Source organism: Rissa tridactyla, chromosome 3, assembly GCF_028500815.1.
Source record: "Rissa tridactyla isolate bRisTri1 chromosome 3, bRisTri1.patW.cur.20221130, whole genome shotgun sequence".
Classification (NCBI taxonomy): domain Eukaryota; kingdom Metazoa; phylum Chordata; class Aves; order Charadriiformes; family Laridae; genus Rissa; species Rissa tridactyla.
Genome location: NC_071468.1, coordinates 15,460,407 through 15,481,005, shown reverse-complemented (window position 1 = coordinate 15,481,005; position 20,599 = coordinate 15,460,407). Strand labels below are relative to the sequence as shown.

The window sequence follows — 20,599 nt, the reverse complement described above, 5'->3', positions numbered from 1 at the left end:
GTCTCGCTTCCCTGACCCCAACCACGAAGCCTTCCATAGCTGAACCAAGCATGACCTTACGCAAGCATCTGCTTTGTAAGCAGTATTCTAATTTGCAGTATGTTAAGTGACCTATTTTTTCTCATGTAAGAAGTTAAAATCTAGTCATATTTCACTGTTATTAAAAAGGAACACGGGGTGGACTCTTTTAACAGCAGCTCTTGTGGAAATGTAAGAGGGAACTGCTTACTGTGGACTGATATTTCCTTAACTGCCCTTTCAGGACCCAGATCCTTGCTCTGATATCTTATTATAATTAAGATATCTTGCAAGGATATCTTAATTTACTATGAGAAAAAGGAAGTATTACATTTAGTGGTTGGGGCAACAGCAATTTAATTCAGAAATTCAAACCCCAAATTTCTACTTATCAGATCTGGCAGTTCAGGCAGCAAAGACATCCTCACCCCAAGTCCATCAAATATTCACCAGGGGAAATGCTCTAGCAGGAAACTAGGTAAAAAACAATGGTTTATAAGGTCTTCAAGCATCTTGACATTACAGTTTTATACTAACACTAATACTGCAGGAATATCAAATGATAAAGCCAAATTATTATTGCTTATTTATGCAATGACGAATCTACATGACACTCAAATTCAGGAGATGATAATGAAATTTTCCTGTGCAGCTTCTGATCTGATCTAATCTAACAACATAAACCCAACTGTATTTCAAATAAAAAGAAAGAAGCAAAGGGCCCATAATCGTAAATAAAATAAAGGCATTCTAAGGGGGAACCTGAGGAGCACACAGGGTATTAATAAATGAAAATAAAAAGACACTATGAACACAGGTAGTTATGAGATACTGTGTTCACAAAAAGATAATGAAGTGGAAAGTCTGTTGAAGACAAAACATGAAGCAGTTAGCCTCCTTCTAATATAACAAAAACCTTGAGAATAATGAAGGCTCCCATCACACAACTGCTATCTTCATTTCTGCCTGCATCGTTCTGAGCTGTATATATGAGAACAAAAATCACTGAAAGTGTTAATTACAACTCTATCCTCAACCACCAAACAATGACCTAATTACACCCCCAGAACCACAGTCACTAGGACTAAAAATTCAGAAATAAAGAAAATGTTTTTGTCCTACTTTCCTGCTGTTGATTTTGGATATTAAAGAAAGTAGTAGGAGAAAATATTTCCAGATCTGAAATAATCAGAAAAGAATGAGTGTAAAATTATAGCTTAACTCACACAAAAACAGCTTACAAATGGGAATGTTTTGTCTTCAAAAGAAGTTATGAAATTTTGAAAACACCTCCAGCTTCATTAGACACTAAAACAGATCCCATGTCAGAGCTATGACAGTTCTAACCTGGACTTTTTTTTCCCTGAAAACATCACAGAAGTGAAATGAAACTTCATGCTAGAGGCAGCAATATCTTCTGGAAAGTTCTGTCACATTTAGCATCCACTGAACCTTGCTATAGACATTACTACTTGGAAGGCAAGACCAGGCTATTTTATGTAAGACTTTTGGCATTAAGAATTTTCCCATTGAGGTACAAGGTTAAAAAGGATCCTTTTCAGTCAAACTTTATTTCTTGTCTGTCTCTCCCATTTTCACTTTCAGGAGGGTTTACGTACTTCAGTTTTATGACAACCACATCCAGTTCCTACCTAAACAGGATTACACACCATCTGACAGAATTCTCACATCCATCTGCCTTTCAAGGAAGTGCACCCAGAAGATATACCAATCTACGTAAGAAAGAAAAAAATATTCATCTACACATTTCTCCTTTTCCTAAGTCTTCTTTCTAATAAAGGTATAATTGTCTAGCTAAAGGCCTGGTGGGGACTCAACAGAAAGAACAGAGGGGTGCGCTCCTTGCCTTGCTGGCCTTCCTCAACTGATGATAATCAAGAATTTCCTTCTTTAGGAGGTAGGTGTCAGACATGAAAGGCAAAGGGTTTACTTCTGGGGGTTTTACGGCTAACTAAATTTAAGATACTCCAGCTCCAACAGCTTCTTGTGTCCCTTTTTCTTTAAAATCATAGGGTCAAATAAATAGCCAGACATCTCAAGTACCACTCAGTGGATGTAGAGAAAAAATGGGCACCATGTAGATTAACATAGATTTTATTGGAAAGACCAGCTTAAAGCAATTTCCTCCTCTTCTCCTTCTCCATCCAACAGATTGGAAAATTGACTGAGGTTAGTTAAAATATAAAGTTACTTCTAACTTGGACTGGTGTCCTCATTCAGTTCACCGCACAGCCCCACAAACCTTCGTTTCAGCAGAGCAGTAGGGATGTTTGGAGCTTGAGTCTTGGGGAGAGAGGAACAATGGGCAACAAAAGGCCGAAGGATACATTTATAAAAGCACCTCTGCTGAAAGGACTACTCAAGGCTACTATCGCTTAAGGCACTGGAGTCGGGGTTTTGAAATTCCTTCTGCTCAAATAATACAGAATACAGGTCTATGCTATCTCAGACACCCATTACACAGCTTTCACTTCAATTAACACCCCCACTAGACACAATACCATAAGAAACCATTTGTCCATCTACATGATGGCACAGCCAGTCTGATCCAGTAGCTCTTGGCACTCCAAGCATACATGGGTCGTTTATTTCAAATACTTCTAGCTCATCACAGGCTCCTTCAGAAATCCTACCAACAAATTTTAGTCAAGTGTCATTAACCTCCCATGCTCTTCACTACAAATCAAGTGCCACCCTGAGGGGGTAGTGTGGGAGCAGCTGCCAGCATTTACAGCATACAGGCTCACAGGGCAAAATGAAAGCCCAGAGTCTGTAAAGATAACCTTTGTCTGCAGCCCTTCCTCAGTGGAAAAATGGGGAGGAAGCACAGACCCTAGACTCACAGAACTCTCCTACCTCTGTAAAGGAATACCTTGTAAGGAAGCACAAGCTTAACAAATACTCACTAAAATAACTTTCTGTCCTGCAGTTTTCCATGTAAAACTAAACCAAAGCAATATATTTTCAGTAGACTATCAAAATAATTTCGTGTTATTTTTTCCTTATTTTTTAGCCCTGTTTCCTTCACTCTCAGCACTTTGTAAGGACATCTTCATCTGCGTGTTCGACATTATGTCTGTTGCAAAGTTTGGTAAACACTTAAAATATGTTGTTGCTTTCTTTCAAACCCACAATTTCAGTTCACTTTACCAAAGGCCAGAGCACTTGGCTCATCCTTGTGCCAATTCAACTCAGACATACCGCGCAATGCAGCTAACTCCCTAGATGTGCCTTCCACCCCCAAATTTTCCACTTAAGCAAATTAATGATCAGGAAAGATGGGATACACCCAGAAAACAGAAAACCACTTATTCAGCAAGTCAAAAATGGATATGCTGGCACTGAAACTTATAGTTGAAAGTGAAATGCATCCTACAAAGAATCACAGATTTCAGCTGCCTGCTAGCTACAGTAAATATTTCAGGGACGTCCCTAAGATGATTTTTTCTGAGGACAAATAGTACCTTCTTGTTAAAAGCAAAGAAGAGGCTGGCTTGATAGGGAATAGACAGTTCTTTTATCCCTCTAACGGATTTATTCCCTCATGTTCAATATTTTTCAGAAAGGATGTCACTTCCACAGAGAATTTCGCCGCTCTACATTTTAAGAACTCAAATGTTCCAGTGAAGCCCAACTTAATTTCAGAAGCTGATAAAGAAAATGGAAAGAGAAGGGAAAAAAAATGCATCTGGTGGTTTAGAATGCTAAAATCCTTCAGACTAAAAGACAGCGGCAACTAGAAATCCAGAAACACACTGATCAAGCTAACTGGAATCTCGCATACCTTATGGAAGTAGGTGTGTTTATGCTTTGCATGCCTATCTTTTCACATGCAAAAGATGACATCTGAAATGTATGTAACTTGAGAGCTTGCCCTGTAGTCTTAACTATCCTCCCAAAAACTTAACCAACAAAAATAATAATTAACATAGGTGTTTCATAATCCTTCCAAAATATTTTCTTAGTAAGAACGTTAGTGAGGATTGTTTTACCATTCAATAGAAAAAGTAGACTGTTTAACATGGGTGTGTGCCAATATATGAAAACTATTTTAAATGAATATTTTTGCAGTGGTCTGGAGGATCATGAGCCTAAATGCTGAACACTCCCTAGCTGCACTGAATCACTGTGCAACCCTGCACAGAACAAATAGATGGAGGAAAGAAAGTCAAGATGAAAATAACTTAAGCACATTAACACTTAGAATTCCGTACTATTCAAGAATCTGGAATGTCCCAAATGAAATTTAGGACAGCAACAGACTTAGATGCACCCTCACTAAAGTAAGGGCTGCCTCAGAAGATGGCACAAAAGGCAGCAGCACAGACATTGATGGGACATGCAAAGCCACCAGCGGCACACTCACTATGCCTGGGACTAGTATGTGCCCGGAGGGTATCTTCTGCAATCCTCAGGGGAAATTTCCTCCAGTGGCAGTCAGGGCTTCTAAAGTATTTTTTACGGAAAAGGACTGAGACAAAACCAAGCATTGGCTCACCAATAAAATAATTAATGAGTTAGAGTCTCAGTTTTAGGATAAACAGATTTTACATGTTTGAGGTAACGCAACATGCATAAATAAAGAGTAGCTACCTAGCTTAAGCCGATAAGTTTTACTCCAGCCCACACCTGGATATTTGATAATGCATGCAAAGATAAGCTTTTAACATATGCCATGAGGAATTAACAACACAACCTTGAAACTGAAATTAATGTTAATGCATATAGAGGCCTTTTTCAGCCCAAAGCTTTTTGGGTTTTAACCCGAAAAAAGGTGCTATAAATCTATAAAACACAAATTTATGTTGATTCCTCATAAACATAAAATCTTACCCTGTATGATACTACAGTTTGCAGAAAACAGGCACAATACAATATTCAACCTTGGCCTACAAGCAAGCATCACTTGATTAGTACAAATTAGTAATTTCAGGTAGCGGGGTTAGGTATAAGCTTTACATGAACTCCCAAGGAAGTCATATGTACTTTCTTCATCATTGTGAACACCTGCACATATACTTAACTTAGATGAAGTTTTCTTTCTAAAGCTAGTCTTGGAACTGACAAACATCATTTGGTAATGCCAGCCCTTGTGCATTTATAACAAGAGCAAAAGCAAAATACACATTAAAAGAAAAGGCCATTTTATTAACATTTTGAGGCACCATTTAACTATCAGGTAAAATACCACATGATTTGTTCATAAAAATTCATTGATCAGAAATGAAAAATTATTAAAGTTATATGTCCTGATTGATGTTATCTCAAAAACATTATATCACATATTTATTTAAAGTAAAAAGTCGATAAAAACAGGAAAAAACCTAATCCTAAAAACAGTAGTACTGATTATTTTCAGCTAACAACTTTTCTCCTTCTTCAATTCAATAGGCATCAGTAGACAGCTTCAAACACACCATGCAAGTTCTCTGCACAATCTACTAATACCTAGATTTTTATCTCCTTCACACGATAAATTCATCCCACAATCCTAGTGCAGAAATGGCATTCAAATTTGGAACTCCAAAACCTGAAATCATAGCAATTTCGTTTAAGTAATGATGAGGTTTGCTTGCATTTGACGTTTCAGAATGTTGGCCAATGGACTTTAGGAAAGAAAAGTGACTTGCATTTGACATTGGAGTGGTCTGCGAATGAACGACCACTGCAATCGGTACCACTCCCAAACAAAACTAACTGACAACAAAAAGGTGATTAACGGTAGAAAAGGGCAAGAGGAGTGACACACTGAGAACAAAAACAGAAATGCAATTTTTAAAAGGTAGAAAAATATTCAGAGAAATCGAAGTACAACACTACGTATGGTTAACTTCAAAAATCTATCCTGAAAGAACTGGGGCACTAAAAGGAAACAAAACAAAACAATCCGCTATCTCATTGTATGAAAAAAGCCTTGAACAAAACATGCCTAAAGCATGACTTCTAGTTCACTAGCTACAACGCAGATCAACCCGTGGTGCATACTGGCTATTCACCTGAAATATCAAAACTACAGCTGTTACATTATGCCATCTTTGAGTAGTATTTTCCTCCTCCTCCTCCTCCTATGTCCTTTGCTGTGTGCAACATACTGCCAAAAAGGATGTGGCCACCACAGTTAAACTTTCAGGAAAAGAGCATTAGTGGCCTTGAGATTATGTGTTTTCTTTTCCCTTCTTTTGCTTTACCAGTTGCAAAACATCCTAATAAAACTAACAGTGGAAAGGGTCTCATTTCAAAGGCTGATCATTTAACATATATTCAAGTGCTCTCTACATTTTTAATCTTTGCAAAACATCCCCTTATAAACAGGCATTGTATTACAGCAGGACTAATGATAAAATGCCAAACGTGGGAACGTCACTGACAAAGCCACAAATCAAACAACAAAGGACTGGGCTTGTACAGGCGCTTTTTCTTGTTCAAGATTCTTAGTAATAAATATGCAAGCATAATAATTAGTATGTTGTTTTGAACTGCAATGTCACTGAATTTTCTATCAAAATTTTACACCAACACCTATTTCATCTTGGGAACACTAACTATTTGAGGATGGAAACATCACATGTGCTGCATATTACATACTAACAGTGCTGAATTACAAAGGTTTTGATCTGTTTCAAGGAAAAGGTAGAGATGGTACACATCTGTTTTTCTGGGAAGAGTTACTAACATATATGCAGACTTATTGGGTAAAATACAGCAGTCTAGGTAGTCCTTGAAGCACTCTCCACCTGGTAACAGCAGACAGCATCTCAGCAGTTTACCCACAAACACATTTTAAAAGTTAGATTCAAATTTTACTGAATACAAAAGCCCTTCACATCAGGTCCTAAATGAACAGTTTGTCAGAAATACATAGTTAAAAATCTTCAAAATTCAAGAAAACTGCTAAATAAAATACTCTGCTTGGGCTTTTCTACAAAGCTTTATCACAAAGAGCTCATTAGCAGGTAGACACAGTTCTTCAACAAAACTAGCAAACTTCAAAATATTCCAGGAGAGCAATTCGCAGTTTAGCACCACTCCACCTTAAAGAACTCTTAGCTACAGCTCTTCCATGAAAAGCCACAGTCTCAAAGGAAACAAAACACAACCCAGTAACAAACCAAAACCAGCTGCAATACACCTTTTAAACAAACAACCAAAAAAAAAAAACCCAACGCCCAAACTTTTCTGGAGCAAAGCAGGAAAGTGGAAACAGTAAAAGGAGGAACGGTCAGTATAGATTCTGATTAAGGGTGACGGATGTATCAAAAGAGCTTATTCTGCCAACTTAATGATTCAGCTTAAACAATTTGGAGTTTTCCTACTGATTCCTGTCAGAGCAAAATACATCTATTGAGTCCATTTGAAAATTCTGCCTCTTGTAAGGTAATCTTTTGCTCTGCATACAAGAACTACCACGGAAGTCTTCAGAGAATGATACATTAAAGAAAAGATTATGCTAGCTTTGTGGAAAAATCAATCACGGCCTCAAAAAAAGCTACACACAAACAAATTGATATTCTCCTTTGACCAGCATATATTATTTTTTTTACATATCAAGGTAAAGATAGGTACCACAATTTTAGTACTTCCACTTATTTAGCAAAATGCCATCACTTCATTTTAAAGACAGTTTCATTAAATCCAAAAGACAATGGTGAAAAATCCAAAGCAGAACACACAATGGTGTGTTTTCCACTTCTGTATACGTTGAACAAATTAAGAAACATAACCTGACCCTTCAGTAAACATGTTCAAAGTTGATCATATTTCACCAACAGGTTTCCAGTTTTGCTTTTATAAATTACGGATCATTAACTTTGAAGCATGCCAGTGTGCAAGATTCATCACATGCATTCAGATATTCATGAAATCTCCTCATTCATATGTCTGACCATATGGTAAAAGGTCAGCAACAGTTGTCAATAACCACAAGATGTCATCAAGTCAGTTCTATTATGCATACTATTATGAGAAATACTTGTTACTAGCTTAAACTCTTTAACAGGAATTATTCTCAGTTCATCAAGTAACTCCCCATAACTCTTACAGGAATTTGGAACTCAAATGACTTACCTGTGAACATAATGCAACTGATGAACTGAATCAATAGCTATCACCATTTCAGCCAAATAAAAACGAGCCATATCTTCAGGTAGTCTGTCCTCAAACTTGCTGAGCAATGTAAGCAGGTCTCCTCCAACATAGTAATCCATAACCAGGTACTATGGTGTGGGAATGATATGAAAACAGAGGGGGGGAAAAAAACCACAATTTATTGAGTGAATCAGACTGAAAACTAATTGAAACATAAAAATTAATTTATTGCAAAAAATGTCATGAGCATTAAAAAAGCTAACCAAGAAGCTTACATGTTCTGAAAACACTAGCTGGTTCAGTCTCATTTTAATATTTAACCTACTTGAATATTTTTCATATTTATACCTCTCCAAATACAGTAAGTCTCATGACAAAATAGCATCATCCACTGTCCCATCACCAAACATAAAATAGCTAGATACTCTGGATTCCTTCCAATACCCTTTGAAAGAATGCAAAAGGAATAAAGGATTAAAGGACAGATCTATAAAACAGAAATCAATTGTCTTAACCTGGGAACTCATTTAAGGGCCCTAATTTCCTAAAAAAAAAAAAGGGCCATTTCCTTTTTTCCTACCATCATCTTTTCCTATTAAACAAACTATTTTGGACAGTAAAGTTTTTAGACTACTCAGATTCAGGCAAAGACTGAGATTTCCAGTGGCTCACAGTACAATGCCAGATACTGTTGACATGGTGCACAATACAGGATCTGCCAACATACAGTGGAAGGTGTCACCTCATCTAATTGAAATGATAGAGAAAAATATGTTTGATTTCCGATTTATTAATGAAACTTAAAACCTGCTTGCCATTGAATCAGGTGCAAAGACTTTAAAGAGATCAGAACTTTTCTCCACTTTACCATATTATGATAGAATGAAAACCCACTTCCTTCAGAGACATGGTCAAAACGAGTGGAAAAGGTAAACTTAAGAAAAGTGGGAAACTGACAATTAATATCTTTTTAGCTTAGTTTAGTTTGTTTTAATTCTGGAACAGCAACTGGAAGGGCAAATGGGGAAAAGAAAAAAAATCAAACTAATTATAACTAGAAAGCTAATTATAAGCAATCTAATTTAACACCCACTGCTATGACATTACTTTCAAACACTGTGGACAGACTAATTAGAATAGCTTCCCACTAAAGTATACAGTATCTGAAAGCTTTTGCCTAGAGTTCCAACCTCGGCTTCCAGGAAGGCAGCATATATCCACATTTGAAGCAGTGACTCTTAACAATAGTGTATAATGAATCACAAATGATACAATAATTTATCCCAATTTGATTCTTTAAAATTTTGGCAAAGCAACTTAAAGGGACTTTTTATAATTAGTTCTCATTTGTTCAAGTCCTTCCCACCTTCAGAAAAATAAATTAAAATGTGTGGAAAAAATCTGCAAAATTATACCAGCTATAAGGAAGATGTGGGCAGAGGCAGGCAGAAATCTTATGCCTGTTTCTTTTCTCTCGTACTTTCCATAACAATAAAGATGAAGAAAGATTCTAACAATTTGATACAGAATAACCTGGGCATTTTCATTGATTCCAAGTGCATGAAGAAAGCACAGAACGCATTTCCACAAAATTTTAAGTGTGCTGACAATCAAAATGTCATCTGTTGCTTTGTGACATGAATAGTAAACTTCTCAAATTATGTTCTCAAGCCTTACACAAGATAAATATCTTCTGTTCAGTGGTGTTGCTACGCTCCCTCTGAAACAAGATCTGTCTTACTTTCTTGTTTTAAAGTTTTAGAAAATACATTAAGCCTTTGGAATTTAATATAATTATTATTAACTGATACACTACATAGAGATCTGCAAGAGCTTAACTTATTGCTTTGAAAGTATATTAAAAGAACTCTTTAAGATTTTCTTAACTGATGTGGGATCTCTGCACTCATTCTTCAGCACTTTTAAAAAGCGGTACAACTCAGTTACTGGATATACTGAAATAAAGGAATTCTGGCTCGTAAAACACAGGACTCTTCACCTCCCATTTTGCAAAAGCAACGCAGTAGCCTAATGACAAAGAAACCCTCAACTCCTCAAATATGGCAACACTTACACTGTAACTCACAGTATTAAGTCATGCATTTGAAGCTAAAGATATGCACAGGAAACAAAGGTAAATTTAACACTAAATTTTTAATAAAACAATTCAGTCAATGCATAGCATCCCATCCAAGATCAAAGACCCATGTCCTTAAAAAAATAAGTTTTGTGTTTTTTAAAAAAAGCTTTAAGAATACTTTCTAAATGAACACAATCATCAGATTTATTTAAGTTTCAAATACATCTCAAAATACTACTGTACAACATCACCATCCTTCTAAGAGAAAGAAAAAGCACAGATTTAAGGACATTAAATTCTAGCAACTAGTGGAAGTTTAACATGGGATTTAATCCTAAATCACAAAATCATATAGGTTGGAAAAGCCCTCTTGAAATCATCTACTCCAACCTCATCTGCTCAAGCAGGGTCAGCTAGCACAGGCTGACAAGCACCATGTCCAGTTGGGTTCTGAGTATCTCTGACGATGGAGACTTGACAACCTCCCCAGGCAACCTGTTCTAGTGTTTGACCACCCTCCCAGTAAAAAAGTATTTTCTTCTGTTCAGACAAAATTTGATGTGTTTCAGTTTGTGCCTCCTCATATGAAAGATGCTCCAGCACCTGAATCATAGAATCACAGAATGGTTTGGTTGGAAGGGACCTTAAAGACCATCTAGTTGCAACCCCCCCTGCCCTGGGCAGGGACACCTCCCACTAGACCAGGTTGCTCAAAGCCTCATCCGACCTGGCCTTGGACACCTCCAGGGATGGGGCATCCACAACCTCCCTGGGCAACCTGGGCCAGTGTCTCACCACCCTCACAGTAAAGAATTTCTTCCTAAAATATAATCAAAGTCTCCCCTCTTTCAGTTTAAAACAGTTATCCCTCGTTCTGTCACTACACTCCGTGATAAAACATCCCTCCCCGTCTTTCCTGTACACCACTTTTAGGTACCAGAAGTCTTCTAGAAAGTCTCCCTGGAGCCTTCTCTTCTCCAGGCTCAAGAGCTCCAGTAGCTCCATCTCTCTTTTGCACTGGGGAGGCCAGAACTGGACACAACACTTCAGATGCAGCCACACCAGGTCTGAGCAGAGAGGAAGGGCCTCCGCTGACCTGCTGGGAACACTTTTCCTAACGCAGTCCAAGATACTCTTGGCCTTTTTTGCTGCGAGTATGCATTGCTGCCTTACAGTCAGCTTGTTATCCACCAAGACCTCAAGCTTGCAGGCCCCAGCATGTACTGGTGCCTGGAGTTATTCCCCCCTCAGATGCAGGACATTGCATTTCCCTTTGTTGAACTTCACGAGATTTCTCTCCGCCCAGTTCTGCAGTCTGTTGATGTTCCTCTGACTGATCGCACAGCCATCTGGCGCATCAGACACTTCTCCCAGTTTTTTATCATCTGTGAACTTGCCAAGGGTGCACTCCATCCCATTGTCCAAGTCATTAATGAAGATGTTGGCCCCAGTACTGAGCCCTAGGGTACACCACCATTAACTGGACTTTGTGTCACTGATCACAATCCCTTGGCCCAGTAGTTCAGCCAGTTTTCAACCTACCTCACTATTGCTTACTTAACGCATACTTTGTCAGCTTGTCTATCATGATATTATGGCAGACAGTGTCAAAAGCACTACTAAAGTCAAGGTAAACAACATCCACTGCTCAACCACATCTACTGTTCAATCTACAATGATATTTTTTTTAAAGGCCACTTCTGTTATATTTTATTTTACTAAAAACCACATAAAAAACTAGTGATACATTCACACTAAAATGATGAAAAACAGTATTACTGATAGTTTCCTCAGCAGGCTGCGAAACTAGCTCCTGTTAGACTACCAAAGATAAAGAACAGAAGCCGCTCTGTGCTTAGTGAAAACAAGGAAACTGGCAAGATTAAAACAAATTCTATCAGGCTGTTGTGGAATATATAATGTTTTCTTTGACATACTGTTAATAGTAGGATCACAATTACATAAAACAGATTATTTTTACTGTCCACATTAACAAAGCATCAAGTTGGCTGGGAGGTAATTTAAGGCAACCGTTAGATTCACAAATGCAGAGCCCTGTTTCTGGACAAACTCCAACAAAATCCATGGATCTCCAAGTATCTGAGTTGACAGAACAGAAAACAATGTAATGGCAAAAAGCACTGCAATTCTGCAAGAATTCCATGTATAGCACTTCTTTTATTGGACACATGGGGGGAAAAAGAAAAAAGATTATGACTGCATAGAAAATGTTAGAACTTACTAATGATATAGAATCAAAAGCATGGGGCAGTAAAACCCAAATAAGCATACTCTATCAATGTGTAGCTGTTCACCTTTTCAGGCATAAATATTACCAAAACTATCATAATCAAAACATTTTTGATTTCATAGAAAATTGGCACTTTTTCCTCACATTAGCTTCCTTCTGCAAGTCTTTCAAAATACTTGAAAACTAAATAACATTGAATATTAAAGAGACACTTTACTCTACAGTTGCAGCTTCCCACTCTTATTTATGAACATTTCTTCCACGCTGCAAGAACGTTTTATTGCTTTATGACATCTTAGTGGGTTTAAGTCCTCAAAAAAGCAAAGGCCAATCAAAACAAACTGTTGTTTCAAAATGAGGCTAACTCCCTATTTCTAACTTCAAAACAATAATCAGCAATGTTAATTGCAAAAATTAAAGTCAAGTAGAAAGTTTATGTTAGTAAGCACACTTTTGTTTTTACGGATCCAATTAAACTGCAGTGGTGAATTATAAGAAAGAAGATGCAGATAGATCAAGGTTTATCAACAAATGCAAAGACATTTAGAAAACAAAGCTGTATTCCTGAGATACTTATAGCAGAAACTTTAAAAGTTTCTGAGCACTATCCACCCTTCAGAATCTCATCCACAAAATCACAGAACCTCACATCGTCTGTACAGTCCAGAACACAAAATTAACAAATAAAAACGCCCTGTATTTCTCTCTCAAACCACAACTAAGAATCTGCATTTCCATCCATATATACATAAAAGCAGCACTCACCAGATAGTTTTCATCCTGGAATGCATAATGTAATGTTGTGATCCACTGGTTATCTCCATTCACTAAAACATCTCTCTCTTCTCGAAAACAAGCTGTCTGAAGGGGAGAAAAATAATTACAGCCTTTAAGTAAAATATGTAAAGAAACACATTTTCCAAGTTCACTATGTTTTAACATTATATTTTGGGGGAAAAAAAATCAAAACTGCCTCTCAGTTAAAATGTCGTTTACTACACTCTCCAAACATGCAAAAATCTATGAAAAACTAGGTATCAGAAAAGTCCACCTTCTTTAAATTCAAACAGTCGTACTTCTCTATACAGTTAAATGATGCAAATGAAATAAGCTGCTGCTTCCCATTGTCTAAAAATCCTGTCAAAATCCTATCTTTTTTATACATATAGATATTGAAATCAAGTAGCAATAATGACAGAATAGCAACATAAGATTGAAGAAAACAATCAATAATGGCATTATATAATTACAGCTACAATAGAAGCTAAAGAACTAGAATCTGGAGTCTTGTGTCATTATTTTATCTCATCATGCTGTTAGCCTAGTTTTACACTTAAATTTTCACATAAGCAAGGTGGTTCTTTTCATTTGAAAGTTGCTGCAAATAACTTCTATGTAGCCATAATCTGATAATGATTAACCAGTTGGGTTTTTCTCCACATTTTTTCCTCAGGAAAAGTAGGACAGAATTGACTATTGCTCTTGCCAGACATAAGCTGTTGATAAGACACTCAAGAGGATCTCCCCTCAATATACTGGAAAGAAACACAGAAGGCAAAAGGTGCCTTCGTAGCAAGTGGAACAGAGGAGGAACAAGAACTGCCAAGAAATGCTAAGGAAAACCTAAGGGAAGAGGAGAACACAGGTTCATATGAAACAGCAGAAGATAAAATGTGAAGAAAACCAACTGGAAAGCAGAAAGGGAGTTAATTCAATGGAGGTCTTGCAGCCTGCCCTGAGAAGTAAATAAAATACCTCAGCAAAAGCATCTTTGCAGAATAACAGAGGAAAACGACCAAACAGTTGAGAAGCCAATAAGAAACTATATCAAAGAAATATGCTAAACATTTTGAAGGGACTGAAGTGGATATCACAAGAAAGCAAAAGGTACCAAACAGCAAGGCCAACACACAATTTTGTTCAGAAAAACATAGAAAAGACAGTGTAAAGGAAAGAGCAATAATTGTATGGGCTCTATTTAGAAGTCAGATGGAGAGTTAGAGAAAAACAGACCATAATCTCTTCCAGCACACTTTGCTACTTCACAAAGATGTTTCATTGATTTGAACCGTGCTCTGTCTCTTCCATCTTAGGAGACAGCTAAATTTAAAGCAAAATCCAGCCTTTTCTTTTTAGTTTTCCAATTTAATTTCCAAAAACAATAGGCAAATACCAGAACTCTGACATGGTTATTGTTGGCTGTGAGATTTGGAGATTGAAGAATGAAAAGTGAAATATAATTTTAGATTGAGCTATATGCACAAGAATACATGCAGTAAAAACAAAATAGAAAATAACTCCCTCCTCCAAGCACATAAACCAAACCAATTCTCATTTTGGAGAATGCAGTAAGAATAATGCACCCAGGAAAAAGAAAGATGGTATACTTTAATCATAGCACATAAAACAGTGAAATTCGAGAAAATAACATAACATACTTTAAAAAATATACCCTCAAAGGTATTACATGAAAGATGGACTTAGGAGTGGGAGAAGAAGAAAAGATGATCCTCAGAATGAAAAAAAGCTGTTCTATGCTTCAGCTTGATTTTTTTCCTTCCTTGTTTGTAAACTCTTGACATCTTTCAGAGAGAGATACTATCAACTCTTGTCACGAGGATACATGACATGTAGTTTCTCTACTTGTTATGACACAGTTCACAGGACTAGTTACCACAGTGTAGAATTCCACTTGTTTTTGCCATGATTTAACAAAAGACCATGCATTCCTTAAGCACTCTAGACACCCACCTCCGGGCAGTATGCCTAGAGCTGACAGCAGCAGCTATTACCACAGCAGATCACAGCTGAGATGGTAACAGCCAAAAAGTCTAAGTGGTTCATGGGCAAATTAATTCATGTCAAAAAAAGAAATAATTTATAATTGAAATTACTGTAACACCACTCAATTAAGTGTTGGGGTTTTTTTAAATGAAGCCTTTTTTGTGCCTTGCATTATTTCAACATTACATTTCATCTTCCCTAGGAACGGTGCCCTTGAATTGTTGGCAGAGACCTCCAGAGGTCATCTAATCCAACCCTCTGACAGAGTAAAGCCAACTTAGTGCTTTGCTTATATCTACACTGTTATTGTGGCCTTCAACCAGTAGGGAATTCTGGCTGCTTGGCTATATGGTGCTCATGTCCTTACAGCTTAGAGTCAGCACCTTGCGGGAGGTGCTGACTGCTTCCATGCTGCATAATATTTGTCCTGATCAATCCTGAGCCTCAGCCGGCACCACCACGGCACACGTGTAACTGTAAGTGAGTGTCAACACTCAGGGTAACGGGTCTGGGAGTGTAACTGCAAGCTGTCGCACACTTTCAGGTACTCCTTATATTAGTAATTAGTTTTTAGTATTTACATCGCATCTCTGAGTTTTCAACAGTGGCCAAGTATTTGGAATACTTCTGCTCTTTACAATACAAAAAGAGAACACTGACCTCGCAACCTGTGTAATTTCACTGCAACAAAGTTTTCGCATACAGTTACTCTCAGAGCAGAGCTTGCAGTCATCAACCTTCATCTGGCATTCGCAAGCCTGAGAGTACATACTCCCTTTCTGCTTTTACAAATGACTCCCACTTCCCACAGAGTTGATACAGGGATATACGGAGAACTTATTTCTCCCAGTTATATATACACCTACCTATACGCTTGTTTTGCATTTTTGGACTGTGATTTTCCTGTGTATTTCAGTGTTAGTGCAGCACATTGCTAACAGAGCCAAAATGGGTCAGTTTCCCTATCAGCAGTAACAAGTGAGATGCACTCATCAACATTCAAAAATGACAGGTTACAGTTGTTGAAGGTCATGCTTTGTAATGTATTTTCACTCCAGATGCTTCTCTTTCCACTGTATACCCATGAGTTACAAATACATGGAAAAACATAGCTGTAATTCTTTTTAGGCTAACTGTTCAAACTTTCAGAATTTCAGCTGGACCCACGGGAAGAGTATTTTTAATACCTTGCATAGAGAAAAATCTCTCAAACCTATTTATAACTGTATTCTAATGGAAAGAAATAGCTTTTAAACTGACTTTAAAAGGGTACATTTAAAAATAGAGTGGAACTTTAGTTCTGGTCTTTTCTTTTTCACTAAAATAATAAAACTTGCAGTACTGACATCTGTCTTGGAGAGAAATACCTCTTTCTATCGAGACTAACATCAGATTGCTCAGTATCTGAATAATTTCTGGATAAAGAGGAAACACATTGTGTGCATCTAACCATAATCTGCATGCCATTTATACTTCTTAATGTGATAATATTTTCATTAAAAGAGACAGGATGTGCACACATCAGAAATTGGCTTTAATTTGTCTGGATACATTGTTTTTTTTAAATGTGTGATGGTTTCTCATTGATCTCATTTCCTAACAAGGTATAATTAAAGCATAAATGCAGAAATCAGAATAAACTTGGAAGTAATTGAACAGTAAGGCAGTCTGAGAGTAGGAAGGTAGTAGGAGTCTCAAATAAAAACTGAGGCTAGAGATAATTCGATCAGACAAGCTGGAAGAGACACCAAGATAGTGCTCCCACTGTCCAAACTGAAGAAAACCCAACGGCCAAAGCAACTTTGTATGTGTCAGATGCTGAGTTATATTTTATGAGTCTACTTATTAGGCAGTTTATTTTTAGTAGGCATAGGTGAAGAATTTCAAAGGAATCTGAAGAGTTAGTTAAGTACTCTCTTTAAAATTAGTTCCAAAGTCTTCAGGTGTAGACTGCATTTTTGTAAGTTTCTTTCCAAAGAAATCCAGGGAAATGTATTGAGGACTCTATGAAGAGTGGAGATGTATGACAGAAATAGGAAACAAAGACAAAGCAGCGCTGGTGAAAGAGCTGCTCCATCTTTTTCAGAGCACAGAACAGATTCAAGCTGTAACAAGGAACTTTGCATCACAGATTTTTGCAGATGCACATTTTTACAAAACATGCACTCATATTAACTCGAGACTTTCATCTTTCTGATTTTTCAATCTAAAAATTGAACGTTGACTAAGTTCTAACCACTGATAAACTAATAGGCTTGGTGAGTTACAGCTCAGTAATTACCTTTCACCATGGAAAATACTTGCTAAAGACTACTTTCCTAACTGGAATAACTGCTTGGATTTCTTGGGCAATTACAGAAAAGGTATAATGTCTAAAACATCCAGCCCCACCTAAGTCAAGATTCCATGCCATTTTAACCCTTCCGACAAACTCCTTTATTTAAATATTAATTTTCATATTGTCAGTAAGAAGTGAAGCACCTCCTCAATCCCTTTATACACAGAGTCTTCTAGAAAGGGAAGTAACAATTCCGCAGACTAAGAGGGTGCATGATTATAGAAAACATTTCTGTAATCTTACTTCAGCTCTCTTCAGCATCTCCCACTTATTAAGTATCTTCATGGCAAAAACCTTATCTGCATTCTTTAGTTTTACTACTGCAACCTGGAAAAGATAAATGAAAGATAAATAAGTTCAAACATGAAAATGCATATTGTTTTAATTATTATGAAACCTTGCAGTTTTGGGCTATTTTTTTCTTCAGTGTTCTGGACACTTAGGCTTTACCACCTTATATCATCACCTTACTACCCTACACCATCACCTGTACTACATCATCACCATCAAGTTAGAATAATTTCATAAAGTACAGCATATTTATTTTGCAGAAGTTAAAAGTCTATTTTAAGCTTTCATTACGTATCACACTTTTGTTATGTATCTTTTCTCTAGGTGACTGTAGATGAACAATGGTATTTCTCAACATCATACTTTTCGCTCTATCATACTATCATGAAACTAACACCGGCTGTTGGCTTTATGTTCTTGGAGTTTTTCTTCCAGTCCTACACAACAATTTAAATTACAAAACTGCCGAGAAAAGACAGCAATGCAGCAGTTTCTAAAACAAAATAAACAATATCTTTTAGGTTTTAGACACAAATTAGACAGTAGGTTTGCCATAAAACAACTTCCACTCATTTCAAATAATGCGCTGGACTTTCTTCAAAGATACAGTAAAGCATTAATCAAATTTTTCCACCTGAAGTTCAATGAGGTCTTCATCATGTCTGTTGTTAGTGGCAGGGAAACAGAAAAATCCACATTTTCTAGAGAAGTAAAACGTAAGAAACAAGCCCTTCCTCTCATTGCTTCTGAAACATTAGATACCATAGGCCTACCGAGTAACATATTAACAAAGCCAACTGACACAGTCCTTTTCTGAGAATATTATAGTTTTGTTTAGCTATAATAAAAGCTAACACAAAATATTTTTAGGAAGGAGGGAGGGAGGAAGTTTACACAAACATGTTTTCACAGTTCAGGCTTCTCTGGGTATGGGAAGCTTACCCAAGCTCTCTTCGCCAAAATGGCCATGAATCTGCCACAGACTCAGAGCTGCTGGTCAGAACTAGACCAGACCACAACACTAACATCCCATTTATAGAAAAATTTAACAATCAATGTATTTTAACAACCATTCTCCAGCTACCACATTCTGCGTCTTCCCTTTCAAATAAATTTTAAGGCTTAAGGAGATAAAGTTAATTTCTGTGTCCATCTGGTTATGAACCAACATGCTGTCACAGAGATTATAATCATCTTCATCCTGCAGGCCAGTGGCAAAAAAATACCAAGGTTGAATCCTACATTCCTTCTACCTCTTTCATAATCTGTAAACCAGCTATGTGTGAAGACAGTGATAACAGAAAAGAAAATACAGGATCAGACAGTTTGCAGGAAGTGTCATGCAAACCTCCTTCAGCCATCTTCAAATGTGTCATCAGCTGCAGCAGTTTCATAAACATGACAAAAGTGCAGGCTGAAGGACTGCAATACTCAGATGTCTAAACCAAAGCATATCTAAAAGTGTACTTCTTGCTCAGCTACAGATTCATAGACAAAGCAGTTGTCACTTCCCATATATGCAGCAATGCATTATCAGCCCTGCTCTTGACATTTGGAGCCATGGGGGGAGGGGGTGGGAATAAAAACAGAAGAGAAAACAGAAGGGTACTACATCTACTTGTTTAAACTAGTTTATGAACTGAAATTTTTAAAGGTTATTTCATGCATAAAAACTGGGGTTCAAGTCCAGAGTTGGGATCCCTCAAGGTACTTTCAGATTTGAAACACAAAAATAGATTGTTACTACTGTGACTGTAATCTAATCTTGATTCATAAAGAATGTCTACTGTTTGTGCATGGTACCCCAAGACTGAGCATCACAATTTTCCTTAGGAGGGAAAGATGAATCCTCTACAGTGATACATAACCCACAATGCAGATTTGAATCTTGAGTCTCCTTTTACTAGCTTGAAACTCTGCCAAGGCATTTATCTGTATCAATTTCTAACTAGAAATGGCAGAAGGAGAAAGCCTTAACATTGAAACTGGTCAGCAGCATTCAAACTGCATCGTATCTTGGATGACAGAGACCCCCTCTGCATGATGCAGTCTGCGGCATGAAGCTACAATGCAGTTATGCCCTACAGAGCTTTAAGGGTTTTGTGACTGTTACAGGGAAAAATTAAAAGGTTGGTCCGAGAGCTGACTAGACTGCTGCTGCTGCCCAGCATGAAAAATAAGTTTTTCCCCACCATTAACTGCTGCAGTATAGGCAGCCAGAGGCATAAGATAACACACATATTTCAAGTCCAGCTTCAGGATTTCATTTCTTGCCTGTAGCATGCTCAGCGAAAGGCTGTGTTATTCTGCAAGAGACTTAGCTATTGAAAGACTTATGCTAATTGCACAGCTGCCTGAATCTCCTATAACAGCATTCACTTGGACACAACCAAAAGAGCTACAGCACTGCCTCTGGTTAACAGCTGGAGCATAGGCCTTGAACGACAGATCGAGGGCTTGGTACCTTCTGCAAATGTGTAATAGTATTGAAGAGTGACTAAAGAACAAAAATACCCCCATGTTTACCAGCTGTGTTTACAATCAGTCAGGAGCAGGCTTTTTAGTCTGTGAAAGCCATTAATGTTATTCCGTATCAATAACTACCACACACACACAAAGATCACCAACATCATCACTTTTCTGCAATCACAGCATCTTTTTGGGGTGTCTCAGTGCTTTATGAAAAATGAAATAAAATGCTTATTTTGGGACTGTGAAAGAAAAACCTGAC

At 37.3% G+C, this 20,599-nt stretch overlaps 1 protein-coding gene across 14 annotated transcripts in view; it reads right to left on the bottom strand.

Annotated features, from left to right (window-relative positions):
• The window catches only part of CDC42BPA (CDC42 binding protein kinase alpha), a 189,832-nt gene that overhangs the window by 104,243 nt on the left and 64,990 nt on the right, over positions 1 to 20,599 (bottom strand). For all 14 annotated transcript variants that reach the window (XM_054194340.1, XM_054194339.1, XM_054194341.1 and 11 more), the window contains exons 4-6: positions 17,821 to 17,904; positions 13,221 to 13,316; positions 8,104 to 8,252 (exon numbers count right to left, since the gene is read on the bottom strand). In XM_054194340.1, coding sequence (XP_054050315.1) covers positions 8,104 to 8,252; positions 13,221 to 13,316; positions 17,821 to 17,904 — 329 coding nt within the window. The remainder of the gene's footprint in view (positions 1 to 8,103; positions 8,253 to 13,220; positions 13,317 to 17,820; positions 17,905 to 20,599) is intronic.